Below are 23,673 nucleotides of genomic sequence, written 5' to 3'. Positions count from 1 at the left end.
TGTCCAATGAAGGTGCTGGCCAGTTGCTTGGTTATGTCACTCCTCCCCTGGCCAGCCACATGTCGGAATGTCCTTGGTTCCCACAGGAAAACTTTTTTTGTTTTGGCTACAAAACCCTATCTAGCTATTTCCCGCCTCCCTGCCCCTTCTTCTGCTTTGTGGCAACCCTGAAGCCTCCAAGATGGCCTCAGCCACTTCAGGGTTCACTTCAGGGTTGACAGTGGATTCTCCTGGGTTTGTTGGCTCTCCACTGATATTAGCCAGTGGGGATAAACCATTTGATAGCTTTGGTTAACAGGGGGCTTAAGCCAGTTTGGAAGAAGCCAGTTTGGGATCAGAGCTACACAGCTGATTTGTGGTAGATATCACCTGCTTGATGAACACAGGAGTGGAAATCCTCCTTTAACAGGTAGACTCTGCCCTATCTCTGTGAAGAAGTCAAATAGTGTCAAATTATGCGAACATCATGAGAAGGACATGGCATAGAAAATGGTTTCCAGGGATGAGAGGATGAACCTTAATTTTAAAAAGCCTAGCGTTCTTTTACAAATAAGTATGAAACAGTTTGCTTAGGATGATCAAATATATAAAGCTACACCAAGTTATGTAGAAGAGAAATTGCATCTATTTGTGAAGAATGTTGTTCCTTTTATACCTAATTCCTTCTTTTAGGCAGAAGAATTTAAACTTTGATTTATCCCTATGACTTAAAAGAAATTTCCTCTTTTTTTAACAGTATATGAGCCTAGCATTATAAGGAATCTGGCTCAAATTCACTATACTATTGTCCACAGAAGCTTTGCTATTTTTTATCTGTCTTCCTTTTCAAGTGTAAACTTCAAACAGTTTAACTCAGTGATGGCTAATCTTTTTGCCATCGCGTGCCAGCAGCGGGGGAGGGGCGCGTGCGTGCCCACACCCATAATTCTATGCTTTCAGTTGGCAAAAGGGCCGTTTCCAGCCTCCAGAGGGCCTCCGGGGGGGGAGGCTATTTTCACCCTCCCCAGACTCCTAGAAAGGCTCTGGAGCCTGGGGACAGCAAAAAATGGGCCTTCCCCACCCCCACCCCGAGGTCCTCCAGAGGCAGTAAACAGCCTGTTTCCTTACTTCTGGTGGGCCCAGAAGGCCCGAAAATCAGCTGAGCTCACATGCCCACCAATATGGCTATGCGTGCCACCTGTGGCATGCTTGCCATAGGTTTGCCATCATGGGTTTACCTGAAGCACTGTTGAAACAAATATCCTACACTTGCTGTTTGCACAAATTCAATATTCTCCAGAAATTTACTTAATCTGGGGAATGGGCTTGATTTTTGCTGCTGCTGGTAGCTATTATAAGGTCATAACCACTGCTGGAAAAAAGTCTTGGAGCTTTCAAAATTTGCTTTCCCAAGTCCACCCCTTAGTATCTAAATTCTTCCATTTATTTTTATTTTTGTCCCACTTCTAGCTGCTGCTTTTCCAAAACCAAAACTACCTTACAGCTAAAAACATGAGGAAAGCTGTTAAAGTGTGTGGCATCCAATAACAAAATCTGCACCTAAACATAGCCACTCTAACAATCACAGCAGCTGACACAAAATACAAACAGCAAAACCAATAAAGTCTCTTGTGAGTACTTCACAACTACCCAATGCACCAAGGATGAACTTTTGATGACTAAATGTTTCAGAGAGGCTTATAACATATTGAAAGTAAGAATCATGAAGTTATGTATTATGTATAAACGTTCAAAATAGTCTGCAGGAAAATAATAAAGAACTGTCTTCTAAGGGTTGATGTACCACTCAATCAGGGTTATGATCAGGGTGGACTTGTGTTCTTATGTTCCTCCAATCCTGAACTCACTGAAAGAAGAAGTAGCAATGAGTGAAAGAGGTTAACATTTAAAGCTTGGGACACAAAGTCTTCCTCCTGCAAAATGTTATCCAACAAGATCTGAAAGATCTTTTCGCACACAGTATATAGAAAAATGTATATATCCCAAGACATGACCCTGATTCCTTCCTATATATTCTATGGAATAGCCATGCCATAGTTTCAACCTACAGCAGTCTGAGTCATACCTATTACTAAACAGTAAATCATGGCTTACAAACCACATCTATTGGGTTCACCTATTACCCTAAATGAAAATTAAAGCCAACCCTGCATAGGTTTTGTTTTGAAATGGACCAAGAAGGTAGCTGTGTGGAGATCTGTATTTACTCTAACTTGCCTTACAATGAGAATCCTTTAATTCTAGATCTCTAAGCTACAAAGTTTTGAGACTGAGGAACTTTTATAGGGAGACAGGGAAACCACATCAGAGAATAATCCTACAATGAAAAATATGTGCTTGACTTCAACTTCTAAAAATAAAATAGCAAAGGGAAGGAAGTGACTGAATCTGGGATAATACTGATGTGTGTGTGTCTGTGTGTGTGTGTTCTGTTTGGGGAAATGGGAGTGATACAGCTAGGAAACTCCACCCAAGCCTAATCACGTAGCGAACTTCATTTGAGTTCTATAACGAGGATGTGCACAAGTTTGTGTGCTTTTTTAGCTATGAAGATTAAAGGGGGGAAAACTCTAATACAAAACATGGTTGTTTTAGGATGAATAATTTTAATCTACCATATTTCTTTGTGCCTCAGATATAACTTGATTATGAGTTACAGCTACAGAGGGTTTTATCTTTCTAAAGAACACTTTAGAAAGAGCACTAAAGAGCAATTTATTTCTTCTTAACCACTCATCTTCCTCTCTTAATATTTTTTATTAGTATTACCACATAAGCCACAATGCACTGTTTTAAAGGAAACATTATTGATCAATTACATTCATATATAATATACCTAATTACATCTTCGAGGTTCTTAGAAGACATTTTCCTCCTTAGAAACAACAATAGAAAACTACTGCAAAGAATTAAAGCCAAGAATAACATGGGGAGAGAGGACAAAATTTTACTGCGTTATAGCAGTCACTCAAACTGTATATCACAAACTTTTCTCTTGCATTGGCTTCTGATCTTTTTTTTTTTTTTAATTTGATTTATATGCCGCCCTTCTCCGGAGACTCAGGGCGGCTTACAATGTGCTCAGCAATAGCCTTCATCCTTTTGTATATTTATACAAAGTCAGCTTATTGCCCCCACAACTGGGTCCTCAATTTACCTACATTAGAAAGGATGGAAGGCTGAGTCAACCTTGAGCCTTGGCAAGATTCGAACCTGCAGTAATTGCAGGCAGCTGATCTTAATAACCAGCTTAATAACAGGGTGCCTTAGACCACTGTACTACCAAGGCTCTTTTTAACATTTCTTGCACATTTGTAAAAGGGATCAAGATCTTTATTTTTAAAAAAGTCTATATACGTTTAATGCCTTTGAAATTCATATGACAGAGACAGGAAAAGTAAGGTCACCCTTTCATAAATATGCACGTAACTCCAATTTCTTAAATTGTTTAAGAAAACATGTTTCAAAAACCCATGAAGAGCATTTATATGAGATATCTGAAAATCAATACCTAGGTACCACATAGAGGATGTTTGTGGTATTTCAGGACTTCCCAAATCATAGTTTAGGAACAGTAGAGAAAGAATATTTTGAATGGGAAGAAAGAAAGGATCTGTGAATTACAAAAGAATCTCATGTTTTTTAAAAATGAAATATTAGACAGTCAACGAAACACTGCCTACATCCTGATCAAAGGCAAATTAAAGGGCTATTTAGTCCATGAAATTATGTGAAAAGCATCATAAGCATCTTCTTGTTAACAGTGGCTTAACACACTAGAAATCTTTATCACGGAGACTGTCACTTTTGGTGGTGCTACATTGCCAGTTTTCAAAAATGTAAATGTTGCATAAGGGTGTTCTTGGTTTTTTCTATTTGTATTACTTACTTATTCTTTGGATTAGATTCAATTTACAATGCATGTGGCATTCTTAGTTTCTGGTTTAAGGATGCTTCTCAGAATTATTTTTTTAAAGAGAATGCTTTTAACTATCATAGCCAAATGATAGCAGTAATAGTTGCAGCAGTAGAAGAAATCAGCTCTTTTTCATTTTTCAATTCTTCAGCCAAATGAAACTGAACTCCCTGAACTTGGAAGTCTTCTCTATGATATTCCAGGTACATCATACCTACTAGAGAGGTTCTGAACCATCTTAAAAGAACTTGGTGCAATCCTCTAGGCATCGTTCCTGTAATCTACCATTTAGGACTAAATCCTGTACAGACTATAACGATAATCAAGACTTATTAAAAATCTAACTACAATCTGAGATGCACAAGAAATAACCAAATGTATTTATCAGGAAGACAAAAAGTAAGCAAGCAAGCAAAAAGAAAATGGATCCTGTGGGAACACACTGCGGTATTTTGGTCTCAGCGCTATTTTCAAAAGTTCTAAGGGTGAAAATTGGTTGCAGATATGTATTCAGAGTTTAAATTCTGTAAAAAAAAATTAATTATTATTTATATGCCGCCCTTCTCTGAAGGGCGGCTTACAATGTGTTAAGCAATAGCCTTCATACTTTTGTATATTTTATACAAAGTCAGCTTATTGCCCCCACAATCTGGATCCTCATTTTACCTACCTTAGAAAGGATGGAAGGCTGAGTCAACCTTGAGCCTGGTGAGATTTGAACTTGCAGTAATTGCAGGCAGCTGATGTTAATAACAGTGCTTTAGTCTGCTGCGTTACCAGAGCTCCTTTTTGAGCAATAAATGATCTTAGGGGATATCTAGTCAATATTAAGTGACCTTACAAAGAGACTTCAATTATACTCTCACAGGAGAACATAATCTTTATTTATCCAAAAATAAGTCTAACTGTGCTCAGTGGGTCTTATTCATTAAAAATGCTTAAGGTTACTACCTAAGGAAGCAAAAACCTCAGCTGCCTTTTACAAACTGTAAACAAGTGTTAGGTAATTCTAAACTATGTGTTCCAGGCTCCGATGCCATTGAGATTTTCTCCTGAGTTGAATCACAACATATGCATTGTTAAAAATTCTCTCCAGATAAAGAGATTAGAATATTTGCAGGTGACTCATCTTCCTGTCCTAGTTTTTATATCAGTATTTTTATATCAGTGTAGATATTACATGAATGCAAAGTCAAGAAAGAAAGAAAATCTTAACAAAAAAGCTGAAGATAAAGTGACACCTTCTGTTTAGTTGTGTAACTACATTTACTTTTACATGTTTGAATTTAGTAACTAAAAACTGTATGTATATTTGTAATATGTTTTACAGAATATGCCCTTTTAAATATACAAATATTCCCCCTTCATTTTGCTTGACTATGATAAAAGAAATAAATTCCAATTGCATAAATGGAACTGGTATGATTAGAATACATAATAAATTGTCACATAAGTATAAACACATTTGTAGTAGTGAACCTGATCCTAAAAGCACTCACTGTCTTTCATGGCCTATGTACATTTACTGAGGATTAAATCCTATTGTTGGGGATTTACCTAGGGAAAAGTTCTCTGAATCCGGAGAGCAGATTTTCAAGTTGATAAACACTGTCATGGATGATAACCTCATTTGCATCAGCTTAACTAAAGGCTGAAAAACATTGCTCTGCTTTTTGTATAGTGAGGAATAGCCAGCTTTGGCTCTACTAAGTCAAATGCTAATTCCCAGAAGAAGCCCAAGTTGAGTCTAGAAACAATATCAGTCTAGATCTAGTATATTGCATCAACAGTGATATATTTAACATTCCAATACATGATAATAAGTGTACTCAGGGTTGAACTTTAGAGTCCTTGGTGCCCTGTGAACTTGGTTGATTGCTTACAGATGTTTCACTATCTGACTAGGTAACATCATCAATGCTAATGAGTGTGAGATTTGCTTGCTGTCTATATATGGCAGCGTTGTTGAAAGTGTGGTTTCTCAAGAAAGTAGTTCCTTGATTAGAGTATTGTTTTCTGCTCGATTATTTGTCTGGTGTTAATCCCTGTTTATCCGGGCATAGGATGCTGGAGAGCATGTGTTCAGGTCATTTTGTTTCCTTTTTAGTCTTTTTATTGTCTCTTTTAAATGTTGTGTTTATGAACTGAAAACATGTGTTGGCCCAATTACCATCATTAAGCGAGAACTATCTATACTTCAGTTGATGCATTTCCAAATTATATTTCCATTCTTCACAGTTGCATAATGCTACCTCACATTCAGTTTGCAATCAATTACTATTCTGTGATCTTTTAGAAGCCACATATCCTTCTCCAATACTTTTGGACTTGATCTTATCAATCACATTTACCCTGTCTATCTTATTTTTCTTATGCAAAACTGCTCAGCTTCATATTCTCAGCCAACAAAAGTACTGTGCAGCTTCCTTTAGTTTTTCATACATGGAATTTATAATGCTATGATTCTGAAACATACAGTGCTCAACAATGCTTGGAAAGGCTATGGAAAAAAAATAATTGGGAAGTGATTTTGGGGGGAAAAATAGAGCCAAGAAGACAGGTTGCAATATGCAGCAGGTATTCTATAAAAGAAGCAGTTAATAGGTTGACCAGATGAAGTGTCTGGATAGAGCCAGCCCTGAGTTTCATTAGGCTAAAACAGCTGTAGATGGGTGTATCTGTTTAAATAACCTTCTGAGTCATTCTGTTTTATAATTTTGTTCAGCTTTAAATTTCTCAAGCATCCAATGAAACTCATAATAATTTACTATGAGTATTTAGATATAATAATTTCATCCAAAATTGCTGGGGGGGGGGTAGTCTTCAATTGGTTATTTTCTTCCATTGCTTAATTGCATAGCCACTTCAATTCAAGTGAATTCAATGCGGTTTCTTTCTATATAGTAATACATCAGATTGAATTGTAAAATACTTTAAAGATTACAAAATATTAATTGCCCAGCACATTTTAAAAATCACTTTCAATCAGTTCTTATTTTTTTAAAAAACTGAAGATGGTAAATATATTTACCTAATAAACTATTTATTATTACCTAATAAATAATAAACATATGTAGCTAATGCATAGGAAAAACATCTATTGTAAAGGTGTTCCTTTATGTGGGGAGGGAGGGAGGGACAGAGGGAGGGAGACCATAAAAAAGATATACCTCATGTAAACATAAAGAAAGAAAGACCATGGCTTTAGAAATACTTTTTCATATTAGCATATTTAATCAACATATAAATACATAAAAACTTATCTCATTCATCCATTAAGATGGTTCTCTTGATTTGGAAGAGTCAGAAAAAGTTACCTGGACTGAGGTGTGTGAAAGATCCAATGACAAAATCCAGTGTGGAAACAGCCAGTAGAAAGAGAAGTAGCAGCTGAAGTCGTATTATCCATTTCACCCCAGCCAGGTTAATTCCAAGCAAGGCCAGCAGAACTACAAGAGAGATGCCTCTGATTGCCCAAATGTTAGTGAAGTTCAGGAGGTCAGAGATTGATTCAGCAAATCCGGTAATATACATAGCACCTGCAACACACTGAAGAACATTTTTATCTGTGAAGAGCCTAAACTTTTTGAACTGGGGGATAATGATTATGTCATTTATTTTTTATCTAAAAAATTGTTATTTGGAAGCTCTGCCACTCAGACTTCATTACAAAAAGAAAACTCAGAAGATACAAGATTCTCAGGGAAGTTAAAGGCCTAATGTGGGTTCTATTGATAACAACACTGAGAAAGGATAAAAACTAGAATGTTAACAAGACAAATCAACTAAATCTGATTTTCTATGTTTTTTTCCTTTAGGAAAGAGATTTGTGCCTTGGGCATTAATAACAACTAGAAAAGTTAATTCCAGATTCTGACCCAACTATATCCCTTATCAACTACACAACCCATGGTCAAATGGATTTCTTACCCTCATCCCTAATATCCAAAGTATTGTTTCTACAGTAGGAAGAAGAGGAAGCAAACAGCAAGTATTGATAGTTTTTAATAATAATAATTTGGTATATAAAATATTTTTTAAAAAAGAAAAGTGATACTCTTGGAGAATATAGTATACATGGTCTAAAAGTTGACTCTGGATAAACACTGAAAACAAACTGAGGGAAAATATTTCTCTCACTGAATATCACTCAAAACATTGAATGTTGTAAACCAGGGATGTCAAACTGGCAGCCCACGGCCCAGATGCGTCACACACAGGTCACACCCACCCCAGTTCCGCGAAGGCAAAAAATGTCACAGTATGTCATGATATGTCACGTGACGCGATCGAGTTTGACACCCGTGCTGTAAACAAAGGCATCTAGTGGGGATGAACTACCCAAGGTTAATCAGAAACCTATTTTAAACAAACAAAAATCTGAAAAACCCATTCCTTGATAGCTTCCTAGGTATAGTAATGTTTGACAGATGTTGTTGAATCAAGTTGATTCACTTGCAAAATTAGGAAGCACCAATTAATATAGTAGAATGGTTTTCAGAATATCTTAATTATATCTATGCATAAATATTATGATGCTATGAAGAACAGCTCTTCTTCTTGGCTACTGCAGTACAATTTTATTAAATTGTGGCACTAAAATGTTTTGCAAAAATTCAATTGATTCTGAAGCTCTATAAATCTAGTTCCCAAGTTAAGCCAATGACATTTTTTAAGATAAATACAGCAGCATACATGTGAACAATATTCTAGTAAAGAGTAACAGCTTGCATAAACTTTTGTCATCTTTTAAATTGTTAGTCATATAGGAATCAATGATAGATTTCTCGGTAGCATTAATAAGAACTGTTTCTGCATTTAAATATTATGATGAGTCCCAGCCTGGACTGATGGGCTTTTGATTATTTTTAATGTGTTTTAATATGTGTTTAATATGTATTTTTAATATGTTTTTATTTGGATTAAGATTGTATTTCTTAATTGTTGTGAGCCGCCCTGACTCCTATGGAGATAGGGCGGCATACAAATCAAATTAAATAAATTAATAAATTAATAAATTAATTTCAATGTCGGTGGTGAATATAATTAAGGCCTCAGAATAAATTAGAATAAATAGACTAAACCAGCTGAAACTAAACAGGTATGGGTCTCATTTGTGGAATGAATAGGAAACCAGAGTAAAAATATATCTTCATTTAGGTTATTTGATAGAAGAAAGATGACGTATTAGATTTCTATGAGACCGTCTACCACAATTTTTTTGAGTGGGTGGTTACATTTGGAGTTTTAACAGTATGCTATGGCAATGGCTACCATATATGGATTATCCTCAAAAAGACTGCCATGGTGGGTGAGATTACAACATTAAAAATTTACCAAAACGCATACTAGTGGGACTATGTCCTAGCTTGACCGAGCACTCAGATGAAGCTAGCTAATGACTGGTAGTGTATTCACAGAGAAAGGACATCAACAAGCTTTAAGAACAACAAAGCATGGCCAGGACCCTGGAGAGCTCACTGCAGGAAGTTAAAAGCTAGGTGAAAGCAGTTGCTCCATACATTGCCAATGTTTAACTGAAGGATTAGGAAGGTTGGAAGAGGCATCCTTTGCTTGCTAATTTAAAGAGCCCGTGGCTCTATCTGACATCTGAGAGACTCACATCAGGTGAGTCAGTGTAGAAATTTGGAGCTTCTTCTGAATTGGGCTGACATGGAATTCATCATCATGCTCAGTAGCTTCTTAAGAATCTTGCTAAGAACCTGATTTTGGGGCTGCCGCAGATTACTCCTTTAAGCCCTGGATATACATTACCAATGAATATTGAATTATAGTTGCTCACTGTTTTTATTTTTTAAAAAATTAAATGTACGTGAGGCATTCATGTAAATAAAAATTAGACTGAAGGTTGACATTTTGCAACATGCTAGCTTCCTATTTTTCTTTAATTGAATATTTTTTTAAAAAAATCAAAGTAGAAAGAAGCTGGAAGTGCCAAGGAAAATGTCCACAAACAATATATTATATATTAAATAACACTGTACTAAATAGATTCCATTTTTAAGCAGATCACCAACAATTAGAATTCTCAGGTGAAAAGTTATGGGGATACAGTCAGTGGTGGGATTCCAATTTTTTTTACTACCTGTTCTGTGGGCATGGCTTGGTGGGTGTGGCTTGGTGGGCATGGCAGGGGAAGGATACTGTAAAATCTTCATTTCCTCCCCACTCCAGGGGAAGGTTACTGCAAAATCCCCATTCCCTCCCGATCAGCTGGGACTTGGGAGGCAGAGAATAGATAGGGGCGGGGCCAGTCAGAGGTGGTATCGTTTCTCCAAACTACTCAAAATTTCTGCTACCGGTTCTCCAGAACTGGTCAGAACCTGCTGAATACCACCTCTGGATACAGTCTAATTTTTAAACATCATAATTTGGAAGTACTTCATTTCATTTGAGTTTTAATGTTTGCATTTACTTAAATTTCATTTTGTGAAAACTTTGGGATTTAACAAATAATGTGATATACTTTTAAGTTTTTCAAATGTTCTTTCAGGACATTTCTTCGAACAACACCTGGTATCCAAGGCTTGGAGTAAGAATAATCTTAAATTAAAAGGCATCCCATGCATAGAATCATATGCAAATCCCCACTTTACTTTCCAGGCTATCACAGAATTTTCAAAGAGCAAGTAGCATTTGATTCATACTGCATTCAGTTTTCCAATAAAGAAAAATTGTATTTTAGAAAGGCACATTTAAGCAAGATTAACTTCCATCGCACCCCAGAGTTTTCAAACCAGTGCTCTCTTTTTTTGGAATAGATATCTTTTCAATTAACACAACAGAACTTGCAAAGTTTGGCTATTATTGCCGTGAACATAAAGGGAAAAATTAATGGGGGAAGATTACATTAATACATATATATATATTAAGAAAATAGCATTCTTACCTGACCAAAAACATAAAGTAGGCCAATGGTCCCTCCAACCTGACCTCCAAGGACAGTAGAAATCATTGAATAGACTCCTCCGTTTCCAATGCTACATCGTTCACAAACCCCAATGCCAGACAAGACGGTTACTAAGGCCACCATGATGACAAAGGACACCAAAAACATGCCCATTAGAATTCCAGTGTTCCCCTGAAATGGAAGGGGAGGGTTGAAGCAAAAAAGAATATGATGTATAAATTAATAACTACACTAGGAGCAAACCATTGGGGGAAGATGGTTGATATATAATTCATAAGTGAAGTTACTTCAAACAGAAAGACTACTGTTTGTTGTTTATTTTATTTTTTATTTATAAATAAATATTTATTTATAAAGTTTATTTGTTTGTTGTTTATTTACTATGACAAATCTAGATAGCATACTAAAAGGCAGAGACATCACCCTGCCAACAAAAATATGCATAGTCAAGGCTATGGTGTTCCCAGTTGCAATGTATGACTGTGAAAGTTGGACCATAAGGAAGGCTGAGCGCCAAAGAATTGAGGCCTTTGAACTATGGTGATGGAGAAGACTCCTGCGAGTCCCTTGGACTGCAAGGTGATCAAACCGGTCAGTCCTATAGGAAATCAACCCTGACTGCTCTTTAGAAGGCCAGATCCTGAAGATGAAACTCAAATACTTTGGCCACCTAATAAGAAGGAAGGACTCACTGGAGAAGAGCCTAATGCTGGGAAGGATTGAGGGCAAAAGAAGAAGGGGACGACAGAGAATAAGATGGCTGGATGGAATCACTGAAGCAGCAGGTGTGAACTTAAATGGACTCCAGAGGATAGTAGAGGACAGGAAGGCCTGGAGGAATGTTGTCTATGGGGTCGCGATGGGTCTGACACGACTTCGCAACTAACAACAACAACAGTTTATTATCAATGAATTAATTCCTAAGATTAGCTTGTGCACTGATCCCATGCCACTTCTCCCTGTACTGAATTGTACTTTCATAATGAACCGGGATGTTCAAAGTGGTAGGACTAATTTAAGACTAATTGAGAAATATGTCCTTTGCTGCAACTATCCATAAAGATTAGCTTTCTTGAGCAAACGAAGAGAGATTAAGCATGAAGGGTTTTTAACATGCAACATTTAATTCTCCTGAAAATCATTCTAATGACCAAAACATATGCCTAGTTTTTCCGAAATAATCAGATACGACAAGATTTCTCCCTGCATCTGCATCTTTCACAGGCATCTACTTATAAAATTAGGCACAGCACACAGATAGAGTTTTACATCATGATCTTTGGATAAGGAAAGGAACAAGTTCCTGTGTTCTTATATTTCCACATTTGTATCCTCAGAGGGACTTCCAAGTATTGCCAGCATGTAAATAAAAAAGTGATCTCTTAAACTTTTCCTCTCAGCTTTAGAGATTCCTATTGTGAACAAATCCAAGCCTTTTGCTTCCTTCAGCTCTTCTTCAAAGCACTTTCTGTGTTGCTCTTATCCAGCGGGCGTGGTGTTCCTTCCTGTAGCAGCTCTCCAGAAGGGGAAGTGATTTTAAGCTTTTTGGCTAATTGTTGCTTTGTGCAGAGTATATTAGACTATACTTATACCATCAACATATTTAAGTAGCACTCTAGGTTCATTGCCCATTTGAAATATATATCTAGTACACATAACTTTAAAAAAACATGATGCAAGCTGCAACAATGCTTTCCTTTTCAAAAATAGCCCTTTAGGGAGGGAGTATAAAAGGACTAGATGCCAGCAGATGTGAACATGCTGAGTCCTGGCTCCAGTTCTCCTTGATCTTCTACAGCTGTCATGAAACACAGCAGGGCAAGAAATTGAAATAGAATTTCATGAATGCAGCTGCATTCTGGATAGATATTGGTTAGCAAAAAAGATACAGGAAAAATAAGATGGGATTCAGCAACAGAAGATGTAATAACGTTGCATGGAGGCTTATCAGAAAATCAGAAAAATGACTTTTATAACAATGAAAGAATATAATTGGGCCCATGCATTTGCTAAGTAATGTTTGCTTAACTATGGTTCATGGAAAAACCCACAATTAGTTGGATTTAGAAAACACAGGAAGCCATAGGGTAGAAATAAATAGTAAGACCATCCAAGCTGGAAATATTTCAACTAAGGATGTGTCTACTCCATCTCAGCTTCTGCCATTTACAGTGAAAAATTTGTGATCTTTTCTTAGAGTCCAATGTATAAAACCAGGGGTCGGCAACCTTAAACACTCAAAGAGCCATTTGGACCCATTTTCCGACAGAAAAGAAAACACCGGGAGCCACAAAAACCTTTTGACATCTAAAATGAAGATAACACTGCATATATAATTGTTTACCTTTATGCTATGTATAAAAAAACTATAGTGAGTTGCATTTATGAAATCAATGAATTGCTACAGAGAAAACAAATTTTTATTTCTGCATGCAACATAAAACATTTTGAACTCAGAAAAAAAAAAAAGATGAGTTGAAAAGCTCAATAAACCACGTGCCAGCGGATGGTTGTGCCAGTTGGCGGTTGTGACACACATTTTGAGTGACAGGGAGCCGCAGCAGAGGGATGAAAGAGCCACATGTGGTTCCAGAGCCACAGGTTGCAGACCCCTGATATAAACTCACATGTTCTTAGAAATAGGAGCCTTATTTGAGTTTATCTATTTCCTTAAATTTATTTTGCACAGCAGCTCATTATTTGTAGAATTTTGGAAATGCAATTACCACCATCAACAACACTGCTCTATTAACACAAACCCTACTTTATCCTGGGTTGCATTGCACCCATTAATTTCAACAGGTTGGCCTACCTATCAAACTCATATGAATGTTTCAACTTTTGAATGTGACCCTGGCAAAAATATTTAATAAAACCAGGAAAAATGTTGCAAAAGAAATATATTTGATATATTTAAAAAAATGAGTAGGATTACTGTTTTACAGCCGTTACCTGAGATGATACCAAATTCTTTAATGTTTGGGAGAATATGTCACTATGGCAACATGTTTCACCTGAACAGTTATTTTTAATCAGCTTCATTACAACTAATCCAAAACACTTTATTGCTATTTTTACATTCATAGAAAAACAAAGAAGAAAACAAAATATTAACACAGCTATAAAAACTCTTATCATATTTTAATTGTGTTTAAATATTGAACAAAATGGACATTTCAGTTTTATCTATAAACTTTTGTAAATGGATACTGGAGCCGCAACATTTTGCAGCTTATTCTGAACTAGTTTTGAATTATTTCAGCAAGATTTATTTTTTTAGAAAACCTGAGAAAGAACTAAAAGAAGGCTAGGGATGGATGTTGTAGAAAAGTCTGATGATTTTATAAGATGATGCAGACCTGGTGAGACAAACTGGGTTATTGATCTTGGCAGTTGTTGGCTCTCCAATCTTGTTTCGATTTAGTTTCTGAATTTTTTGTTACCAGACTAGTAATATCATCAGCAGGATTTTCTTCTCCTATTCTCCTTAGTTTATAAATGTCTTGTGTGTCAGTTTGGTCAGTGAGTCATGTGGTTGGTTGTCCATTTGGAGCTATATTTAAATTCTGAGCAGCTGATTGGTTCTCTTGTTGGTTGGTCGTTCAAATGGTAGCATTAAGAATTCTTTTCCGAAACACCAGGCAAAAGCCATTTTGTTTTGCACAACTATTATAGCTGTATCAGTGGTTGAAATATATTCTGCAGAAGTATCAACCTAAATATTGAGAATTTAGCAAGTTGTCACTACCAAATGAATTCAACATTTGGTAATATCAGGGCTGGGGTGTTCAGGGACAATAGGGTTTTGCCATTTTCAACTCATGAAATGCTGTTGCAGTTAAGTCAGCGCAAACCACTCTTGGCTTTAACACAATGAGCACAATTCATTACGTGCGAGATATATCAAAACGGTATTCCATGCATCTTGTTGACAAGCGGTTATTCCAGTTACTCCAACATATAAATCCTTGACATTCACATTATATCACAGCATAGTCCAGTGATGGCGAACCTTTTAGAGACTGAGTGCCCAAACTGCAACCCAAAACCCACTTATTTATCGCAAAGTGCCAACATGGCAATTTAACCTGAATAATGAGGTTTTACTACCTAAAATAATGATAAACAACGCAGAGTTCAGCTAATTGTTCTAAGAAAAATGTGATAAATGCACGTTTTATGCCCCTTCATTTTTTCTGCTTTTGAAATATTACGTTTAGCAATAATAAAAAAGAAAAACTTTTGTAATATCATTTCTCTTTCCCTCCCCCTCTCTTTCCCCCCGTTTCCCTCCCTCTCTTTCCTCCCTCCCTCTCTATCTCTCTCTGTGTCTCTCCTTCTCTCCTTCTCTCTTTCTCTCTCTCTCTTTCCCTCCCCCATTGTGAAGCGCAAGAGTGAAAAAGTTCACTCAATCAATTCCAACTTCGTGAGATCTTTTCTTTCACGAGAAGTTGGAATTGATTGAGTGAAACGTGATAGAGAAATGCGACGGGAGCATTTCAGGGGTGGCTGGGGTGACTGTGCATGTGCCCACAGAGAGGGCTCTGTGTGCCATGTCTAGCACGCATGCCATAGGTTCGCCATCACGGCCATAGTCCAACCCAGGTGTCAGTAACCTGCGGCTCCGGAGCCACATATGGCTCTTTGGGCCCTCTGCTGTGGCTCCCTTCGGGCGATCCCACCACTGGCTGGCCCCACCCCTCTCTCTCCCCTCCTCGCCTGGCCTGGGAAGGTAAGGGCAACAGCAGGTGATGGAGAAGTAGCTGGGGCAGATACAGAGAGAGGGGGAAAGAGAAAGACAGAAAGAGATACAGAGAGAGAGGTGGGGAGAGAGGGAGAGAGGGGGGATGGAGGGAGGGAGTGATGTCAAAAGGGTTTTGTGGTTCCCGGTGTTTTTTAACAACTGGTTCTCTGCCCTAATGACTGGCTGGGTAGGCATGTCTTGGGGGGGGGTGTCATGTGATTGGTGGAAATGAGTGATGTCAAGTAGGCCACGCCCACCCAGGTTTTGTGGCTCCCGGTGTTTTCTTTTCTGTGGGAAATGAGTGTTTAAGGTTACAGATCAAAGATTAAGTAAATAAAATAAAAGCCATGTCTGGGATTCTTGGGGGGGGGGGGAATGGGACGGGATGGGACACAATCCTATTTGCTCCAGGGTAAAACCTTGATGCTCACAGCACACTAATCTACAATTATCTAATTCTACAGGCAAACGCGGTAAGGAAAAATGTTAATCACACAGTTCATTGCTTTAACAGTCTTCCCCGTTGCATTCTTAATTTGGTTGTAGGATGAGCTGTTTGCCAGTATTCTAATGATATATCTCTCGTCTTCATTATGCATTGGTTAACAAGCTGTTTAAAAAGCTAACAATAACTGCAGATGGAGCAGCTGGTAATAGTTCTGCAGAGCAACATGCATTTGATGCTTTTTTAAAAAAAAGTCTGAGAAAAACCCTTTACTTGAAAAGACACCCCTTGTTTCTGGAATTTGCTCTTTTTTTTTTTTAAGGGAAGCTATTTTTATACAAGTTGTTCTCCCCTTTACGACCACAATTAGGTTCAAAATGTCCACCGCCAAGCCAGCCCCCCCCACCCACAATTTTATGACCTTTTTTTTTGCTGTGTTTTTTAAGTGAATCACTCAGTTGTTAAGTGAATCATATGGTCATTAAGCAAATATGGCTATTCCTATTGGCTTCCCTTGTTAGAAGCCAGTTAGGAAGGTTGCAAATGGTGATCATGAAACCGTAGGGTGCTGCAACCAGCGTCAATGCATACCAATTTCCAAGCCCCTGAATTTTAATCACGTGACTATGGGTCCAACAAGTTATAAGTGCAAGGACTGCTCGTTAAGTCGCTGTTTTCAGTGTGTTGTAACTTCAAATGATCGCTAAATGAATGGTTGTAAGTCAAGGACAAGTGCATGCATTGTTTTTAAAAGATCAGCAAAAATGAAACCACACAGTGTAATAACCTCTATGAGTTATTGCTTAATCCCGTATACTTACAACCAGCCAGCCTGTCCGTAGAAAGAGAACTACTCCAAAGATGTTAATCATACAGGAAGTAAAGACTCCATCCCATGTTCCAAAAAGCACTGGTTCCCAAACAAAAAGTTGTATTTTCCACCAAGGTTTGTTAGGCATCTGATAACCCTGAGGAGGAAAAAAAAACCTTTAATTTATCAGCTTCCTAAATATGGCAGCAAAGCAGTAGAAAAATCCATCCAACCTTGTACCGGAACATGCATATCAAAGCTTTTTATTACATTGATGATTTAATTATTTTGTAAAAAGTTAGAAATCGGTATGAGCCAATTTCATAGTTTATAAAAAAAATTGATATGAGAAATAGGGGAGAAAATCTTTATAGTTTGGAATCACAGAGGAACTTGTCTTAACGGCCAGTCATTTAGCAAACAGTCAAAATTACAACCTATTTGAAAAAGGGGACTTAATGACTCATATATGAAGTTCTGACAGTCACAGTCATGCGACTGCTTTTCAGAAGCTTGGCAATACAAACACATTCATGGCTGTTTGCAGCACTGTGCAGTCACATGACAGCATTTTACAACGGTTTTGCTGAAAACTGCCCGTTCTGGGTTCACGGCAAATTGAGTCCTCTTAGTGAACAATGGATTTGCACTTACGACTGCGATGTTCACTCAACAATCGTAGTGTTCACTTAACAACCAGTGGAAAAACATCGTAAAATCAAGCCAGTCGCATGACCAACACATTTTATGCAAAAGACCATAATGAACTGGCTCTCGTATGTTGAGGTCTAGCTGTATTCCATTATGCCCTTCGTCCTGCAAGGTCTCAGAAGACAGAACTAGGTTGATAAACAAAATATAAGCCTTCTTAACATACCTGTTTGGCTTCTTCAAGAAAAAGTTCTTGCACATGCCCATCACTTCCCATGCTGGTCCTGACTTGGGACAGAAATGTTCTGCTTTTCACACTGGATGGTTCTGCCATGACAAAGACAAGCCACTGCAGGGAATTCTCCAGGTCAACTATCATGCCCAAATGAATCCCTGTAGGAGTAAGATGTGCCCAGCAGATATTTCATGGCTTTATGGCAGTCAGGCTTGGCAGAAACACAGTCACCTCAACACATATTGACACAACCAGGTTTCACTGAAGTGGAGGAATAAAACTGGAATAAAAATAGCATGATATAAATTGTTTGTACTGTATGATAGCCTGAAGAAGACATTAATATTAAGGCTTATGCACCTATCTGAATGCTAGATCTGGTTTTACTTCTCCGCGCTGTGCTGACTTACTTCCCTAATGCCTTGCAATGCACCAGCATGAAAAATAAATATATCTTCAAGTCAAACTTGATAGCCATGAAGTATTCTTGGCAGCAGTGTGGGTTTGCTATATGCACTTTTTCCAGGATGTTTTTCAACTTCCCAGTCTTGTCAATAGCTCTGAATTCTCTATGGGAGACCAGGGAATTGATCTATGCAAGAATTAATCAGATCTAGCCCTACTTAGCTTCCAACCCCACAGAAAGTCAGCTAGAAGCTGCTACATGCGAAGACACCCAAAAGAGAGTGATTTAAAAAAAAAAAACACAGGGTTGTCTGTGCTAAGGTTCCTTCTTTGTTTCCTGACTCACCGCTGTTCCCTGGGCCTCTGGTGCTCACTTAGGCCGGGATTAAGTCGGTCAGGAAGGCTTCGCGGCAACTATGGCATTTAAAGATACTGGGAAGGCCCCTGTGGAACAAGAAGTAGCAATTCATCGAATCAGAATTACTTTGACAAGTCGCAATGTGAAGTCTCTTGAAAAGGTTAGAATTCTTGCTTTTTTACAGTTTGTGCAGATCTCATCAGAGGTGCTAAAGAAAAAAATTTAAGTGAAAGGGCCTGTTCGCATGCCTATTAAGACTCTGCGAATCACTACGAGAAAAACACCATGTGGTGAAGATTCCAAAACTTGGGATCGTTTCCAAATGCATATACATAAGCACCTCATTGATTTACACAGTCCTTCAGAGATTGTCAAACAGATAACTTCTATCAGCATTGAGCCTGGGGTGGAAGTTGAAGTTACTACTGCTGATGTTAAATGATTGTTACATGTATCAATAAAAGCTGTTAAGTTTTTATCATTAAAAAAAGAAAAGAAAAAAGAAAAAAAACATTGCCCATCAGTTAGTAGATAGAAGGAATGCAAATTGAACATTCTTAGTTTTAGGAAAGAAGATGGACAGACTTTGTTGAGCACATAGTTATAGTAGAAGAGCAATTATTTCATTTACTCTTTTCTTACACATGGAAAAGGAGTTTATGATTTCCAGATATTAACTAATACTGCCAGTATCCCTCTCCAGGCTATTTGGAGTTGATCATCGCTCTAGTTCAGCAACAACTTGAAGCTCAAAACTTGCCCTCTTGCCTTCTCACTGGGGCAATATTTCTCCTTATCCTTTCTGTCTTATAGCTCTTTTCTACATATTGCCCACTGAGTTTATCCAGTGCACTAAACTGTGTTGGGTAACTGGGCTCACAAATTATATTGGCTGAGTTCAGGCTCTTCTCACATATTGTTAAGGTATTCCTGCACTCTGTGCAAACTTCCCATGAAGCCAAATTGAAGCAGTTAAAGTTCATTGATTTCCCAGTGCTTATTCCCCTCCAGTGGAAAGAAAGAATCTTTGCCAGCCACCACCACCCTTGCTGTTTTTTCAGTGTTACTGTGGCTTCACACAGGGAAGAGAGCAGCAGGGAGCGATGAACTTACAACACAAAGGAAAAATTTTTATGCAAATCAGTAAGGAAAGTAAAATGTCAGGCTGCTTTTAAAAAGAATCCATCAGAAAGCTGCAAGTAGAAATTTTATTTTGCAAACGCTCCACTACTGTTTCCAACATTCATTTTTTGTGGTGAAATGCTTCCAAGAAAAACCAAAAATAAATTGAATATTTCTAGGCACGTCCATTGGAATGCTTTATGTTCCCAAGGGATTTGTTTAATGTAATGATGTGGCATTCAGAAAAAAAGTCTAGTAACATATGAAGAGAAATGCATGTACAGAAAGCAATTATTCTAGTATTCTGAAAAATGTGAAAACTGATAACCAATTTTCAAAGGATGGCTGAGAAGCCCAAAGTGACGGATGTAACTAATTCTCCTTTAACATTCACTTTAATATCTGACTTCTTTTTCTTTCTCTCCCCATCTGTTCCTAGCTGCCAGGGAACAGATAGACAGTTATTAAAGGTGTAACATGATTGCTTGCAAAGGGCTTTTGATCTTGGAGCAAGAACTGTCTGTGAGCCAGAGTCTTCTGATGCCAAGCCTTTCTTTAACAGGTTATGCACATGAAGTCCATATGAATTTAGTCTGAAACAGGATTTTTTCAGAAAGACTAGCTGCCTGACTCCATATATTATGTAAAAATCCTATAAAACTCAGAGCTGGTTCACATATTACACTAGATTAAGCTATACTGTGTGGTGGATTTTCTGTTTTGTAAACTACCCTAAATCACTTGTGTGAGATGGGTGGCTCTATAAATCATATAAATAAATAAAGGAGCTATAGCTAATAATGGTTTACACGTAAGTTATAAATGGCTGGTTCTGTGTACTGAAGCAGTATGGGTTACTGTGATATGCAGTGAGCCTTCCTCTGAAACGAGTGTGTATTCAACTGAATTTGACCGTGTCTTTACTTATTATCAATAAACTTTTGGAAATCTTTCAAAACATCTGTGGAGCTCTCATTGAATTGTTGATATATTTACAAAAGTTCTCTTTTTACATAAGGTTCCTTTTTCCTCAGGACTTCATCAGACAATAGTTTTATACAGCTGTATTAAAACTTGTTTTCTGTGATCAAACAGCTGTTACTGTAACTTCAACCTTGTATTATTTGGTTTATCTTTTCCCAATTTCATGTATATGGGATAATTTATCTTTGCTGTCCCATTCATATATACAAATAAAAAATATACACATCTGCATTTAGCTTTATTATAGTGCTCCACTAAAGTCCCAGAGCGAACTACTAGCTGGTAAAGACCAGATTGCTTTGAACAACTGATGGGGAATGAGAGGCTGGACATTCATTTTGGCAGTCTGTTTTTATATTCATCCTTAATAACTTTTTAAAGTTTGTTTCATAGCTTCTCTGTTTGTCTGTCAAAGAGATTCAGGATGTTAAAGCAATTCCTGTATCTGCATATTAAACATACCTATCTCTTTAACTATCATTCAAATAACTTGGTTTCTCTCCCTCTCACCATCCTGCAGCCCTCCTCAGAACTCACCTACTTGACGCTGTCCTTTTTGAGCTACAATACACTGAATTAAACACAAGGGTCTGATCAAGGCAAAGCATAGTGGCATAATAACTTCTTGTGATCTGAATTCTGTTTCCATTAATACCTCCTAAAAAAGCAAGTGCATCACACTGCTGGGTTCATGCTTACCATGTGATCTCCTAGAACATTTATTCATTACTGTGCCAAGCCAGATCTTCTCCCCCCCCATCTGTACTGCACCTTTTTTTCTCATCATATGCAAGATTTTATATTTATCTGTGTTAAAATTAATCCTGTTTGCTTCAGCCCAGTGTTCAAACCTGTCTAGAATTTTTAAAATCTTCTCCTTCTCTTCTAAAGCATCGGCCACGTCTAGTTTTATATCAGCTGCATATTTGGTAATCATTTACTCAACTGCTTCAACCAGGTTATTAATAAATCGTTGAATAGCACAGAGCCCAGGACTGAGTCCTGTTGCATTCAACACAGTAGAACTTTCCAATGTCAAGCCATTTGTATTTCTGAGTGCAATCATTCAGCCAATTATGAATCTGTTACAGTTCTATCTTTGGGACCATTTTATTAATGTCAAATGCTTTGATAGGATCAAGATATGCTTTGTCCACAGCACTTTCCCCAATCTAATAAAATAATATGTCAATCAGAAATGAAAATAAGGTTAACGTGGCAAAATCCTTGCAGGCTCTTGTTAATTGTTGAATTACTCTACAAGTGCTCATAAAATGTGCTCTTTAAGAGACCATTCAAGGACTTTGTCCACAATGGACTTTATATTAATTTCTCTGTCCTATTTACAAAGATGGTAGCTTAGTGAGATTAGGTTTGTCTTGGTTTCTCTCCTGCTTCTCTACTTCTGAGAAGCAGTATAGGCCACTTTATCATAGGCCACTTTATCAGTCTGGTCTATATAGTTATTAGGTCTATTGTTTAGGCATGACCAAAAATAGTATGCCTATTTATTACCCGATGTTAGGCCTATCACCTGGCCTGAAAGATGTATCTCTCTGCTGCTATCTAATGGTCTTAGGGATTTTTGCACAGTTTGAATATGATAGCTGTATCAGAGATAGCCAGGTTGTCAATATTTAATTTATATTAAACAAGCAACTGGATCCAAAATTTGCAATTCTAGAAACATGTACTTTAAAGACCACTTGTGCGGTAAAAAGTTCAGGTAATATAAAAGCTGAATTAAATTAATTAATGAAAAAAACTAGCCAATCTCCAATGTGAAAATAGTTTCACATCCATATAGTGGTAAAATAGAATGGCCTTAGAACAAGATACAATAATTGGTGGCTTTTCCGATTTGAGCTCCAAGATGCTTTTGGGAAGCACACCACAGTAATAATGGGGGACTTTAACTATCTTGACATCAACTGGGAAACAAACTCTGAATCTAGTGGAGGATCAAACAGATTCCTGACAAATCTAGCAGACAACTTTCTCTCCCAAAAGACAGCGAAGGCAACGAGAGGGTCAGCCATACTGGACTTATCGCTAACAAAATTCTCAGTAACAGAAATGAAATTATAGAAATTACAGAAATTACAGGAACCTTGGGAGGGAGTTACCATGCGGTATTGGAATTCAACATAATGCAAGCACAAGGGAATAGAAAAAAGTCAAACTTTAAGAACATCTGGAGAGATGATCCCTGTAGGCAATACTGAGCCTGACAGATCAGTGCTTGTACGGATCAGAGCTTGGTCCTGGTTATAGAATCTGGGGACCCTGTCCAATAAAGTTGCCAAAAAAAAGAAGTTAAAACTGCTAAAAAAAATTCCTAAGTCTTATGTGCTGTATTTGCTTGTATTATGTGATCATATGCAAAAAGCATTCACACAGATGAATGGTCAAGTTTGTTATAGACACAGTGTGTGCACAAAAGGCAATCATGTTCTACTCACTACATTCACAATACACCCTTCCCCTCAAAAAATCCTACAGACCTCACATTCCCAGTTTACAGGGCTGCCTGCAGCATTGTTCATTTTAAGGCACTTAAATAATAAAATATTTAATAAAATCTTCCTGAGACATGGTTACTGCACCATTCAACTGCTTAAACTGCACTATTTGTCAACCTTGGCAACTTGAAGATGTGTGGACTTCAACTCCCAGAATTCCCCAAGCTAGCTGTGCTATGCTGGGGAATTCTGGGAGTTGAAGTCCACACATCTTCAAGCTGCCAAGGTTGAGAAACTCCGGCTTCCAAATGTAGGCTCGGCTCCTATCCGTGACGAGGCAGCCTGCCAAGAAAGAGACCCAACCCACGCTGCGACGTCGGCGGCTGCGGTTTCCTGGATCCGGGAGCCACCTGTCCCGGTTACCGAGCTTCCCTCCCCTCCCGTTTCAGACGGAGCCATTCGGAGCCTTTTCCGAAATGAGGGAAACGCGCCTCCCGCCTCTTCCGAAGCTTTGCTTGAGTCTTTCCCGCTCTTGCCCCTTTAACACGCCGGCATCCCACCCTCTTCAGACGGGCACGAAAGGCGGTTTTCCCTCGCCGCCCCTTTGCT

General features: G+C 37.9%; 1 protein-coding gene and 1 pseudogene across 1 annotated transcript in view; one reads left to right on the top strand and one right to left on the bottom strand.

Moving 5' to 3' along the window:
* The window catches only part of SLC12A8 (solute carrier family 12 member 8), a 61,695-nt gene extending 43,812 nt beyond the window's left edge, over positions 1 to 17,883 (bottom strand). Inside the window, exons 1-4 of the mRNA XM_070949844.1 lie at positions 17,725 to 17,883; positions 16,858 to 17,004; positions 10,827 to 11,018; positions 7,234 to 7,465 (exon numbers count right to left, since the gene is read on the bottom strand). Of these exons, the coding sequence (XP_070805945.1) occupies positions 7,234 to 7,465; positions 10,827 to 11,018; positions 16,858 to 17,004; positions 17,725 to 17,877 (724 nt within the window). The 5' untranslated portion in view covers positions 17,878 to 17,883. The remainder of the gene's footprint in view (positions 1 to 7,233; positions 7,466 to 10,826; positions 11,019 to 16,857; positions 17,005 to 17,724) is intronic.
* Positions 17,884 to 18,455: 572 nt separating this feature from the next.
* Positions 18,456 to 18,938, top strand: LOC139310282 (small ribosomal subunit protein uS10-like; annotated as a pseudogene).
* The last annotated feature ends 4,735 nt before the right edge of the window (positions 18,939 to 23,673 follow it).

Source organism: Pituophis catenifer, unplaced genomic scaffold (assembly GCF_029215685.1).
Source record: "Pituophis catenifer annectens isolate HBS135680 unplaced genomic scaffold, rPitCat1.0.hap2 SCAF_1, whole genome shotgun sequence".
In the NCBI taxonomy this organism is placed as follows: domain Eukaryota; kingdom Metazoa; phylum Chordata; class Lepidosauria; order Squamata; family Colubridae; genus Pituophis; species Pituophis catenifer.
The sequence above is the reverse complement of the archived record's forward strand: the minus strand, read 5'-3'. Positions and strand labels throughout refer to the sequence as shown.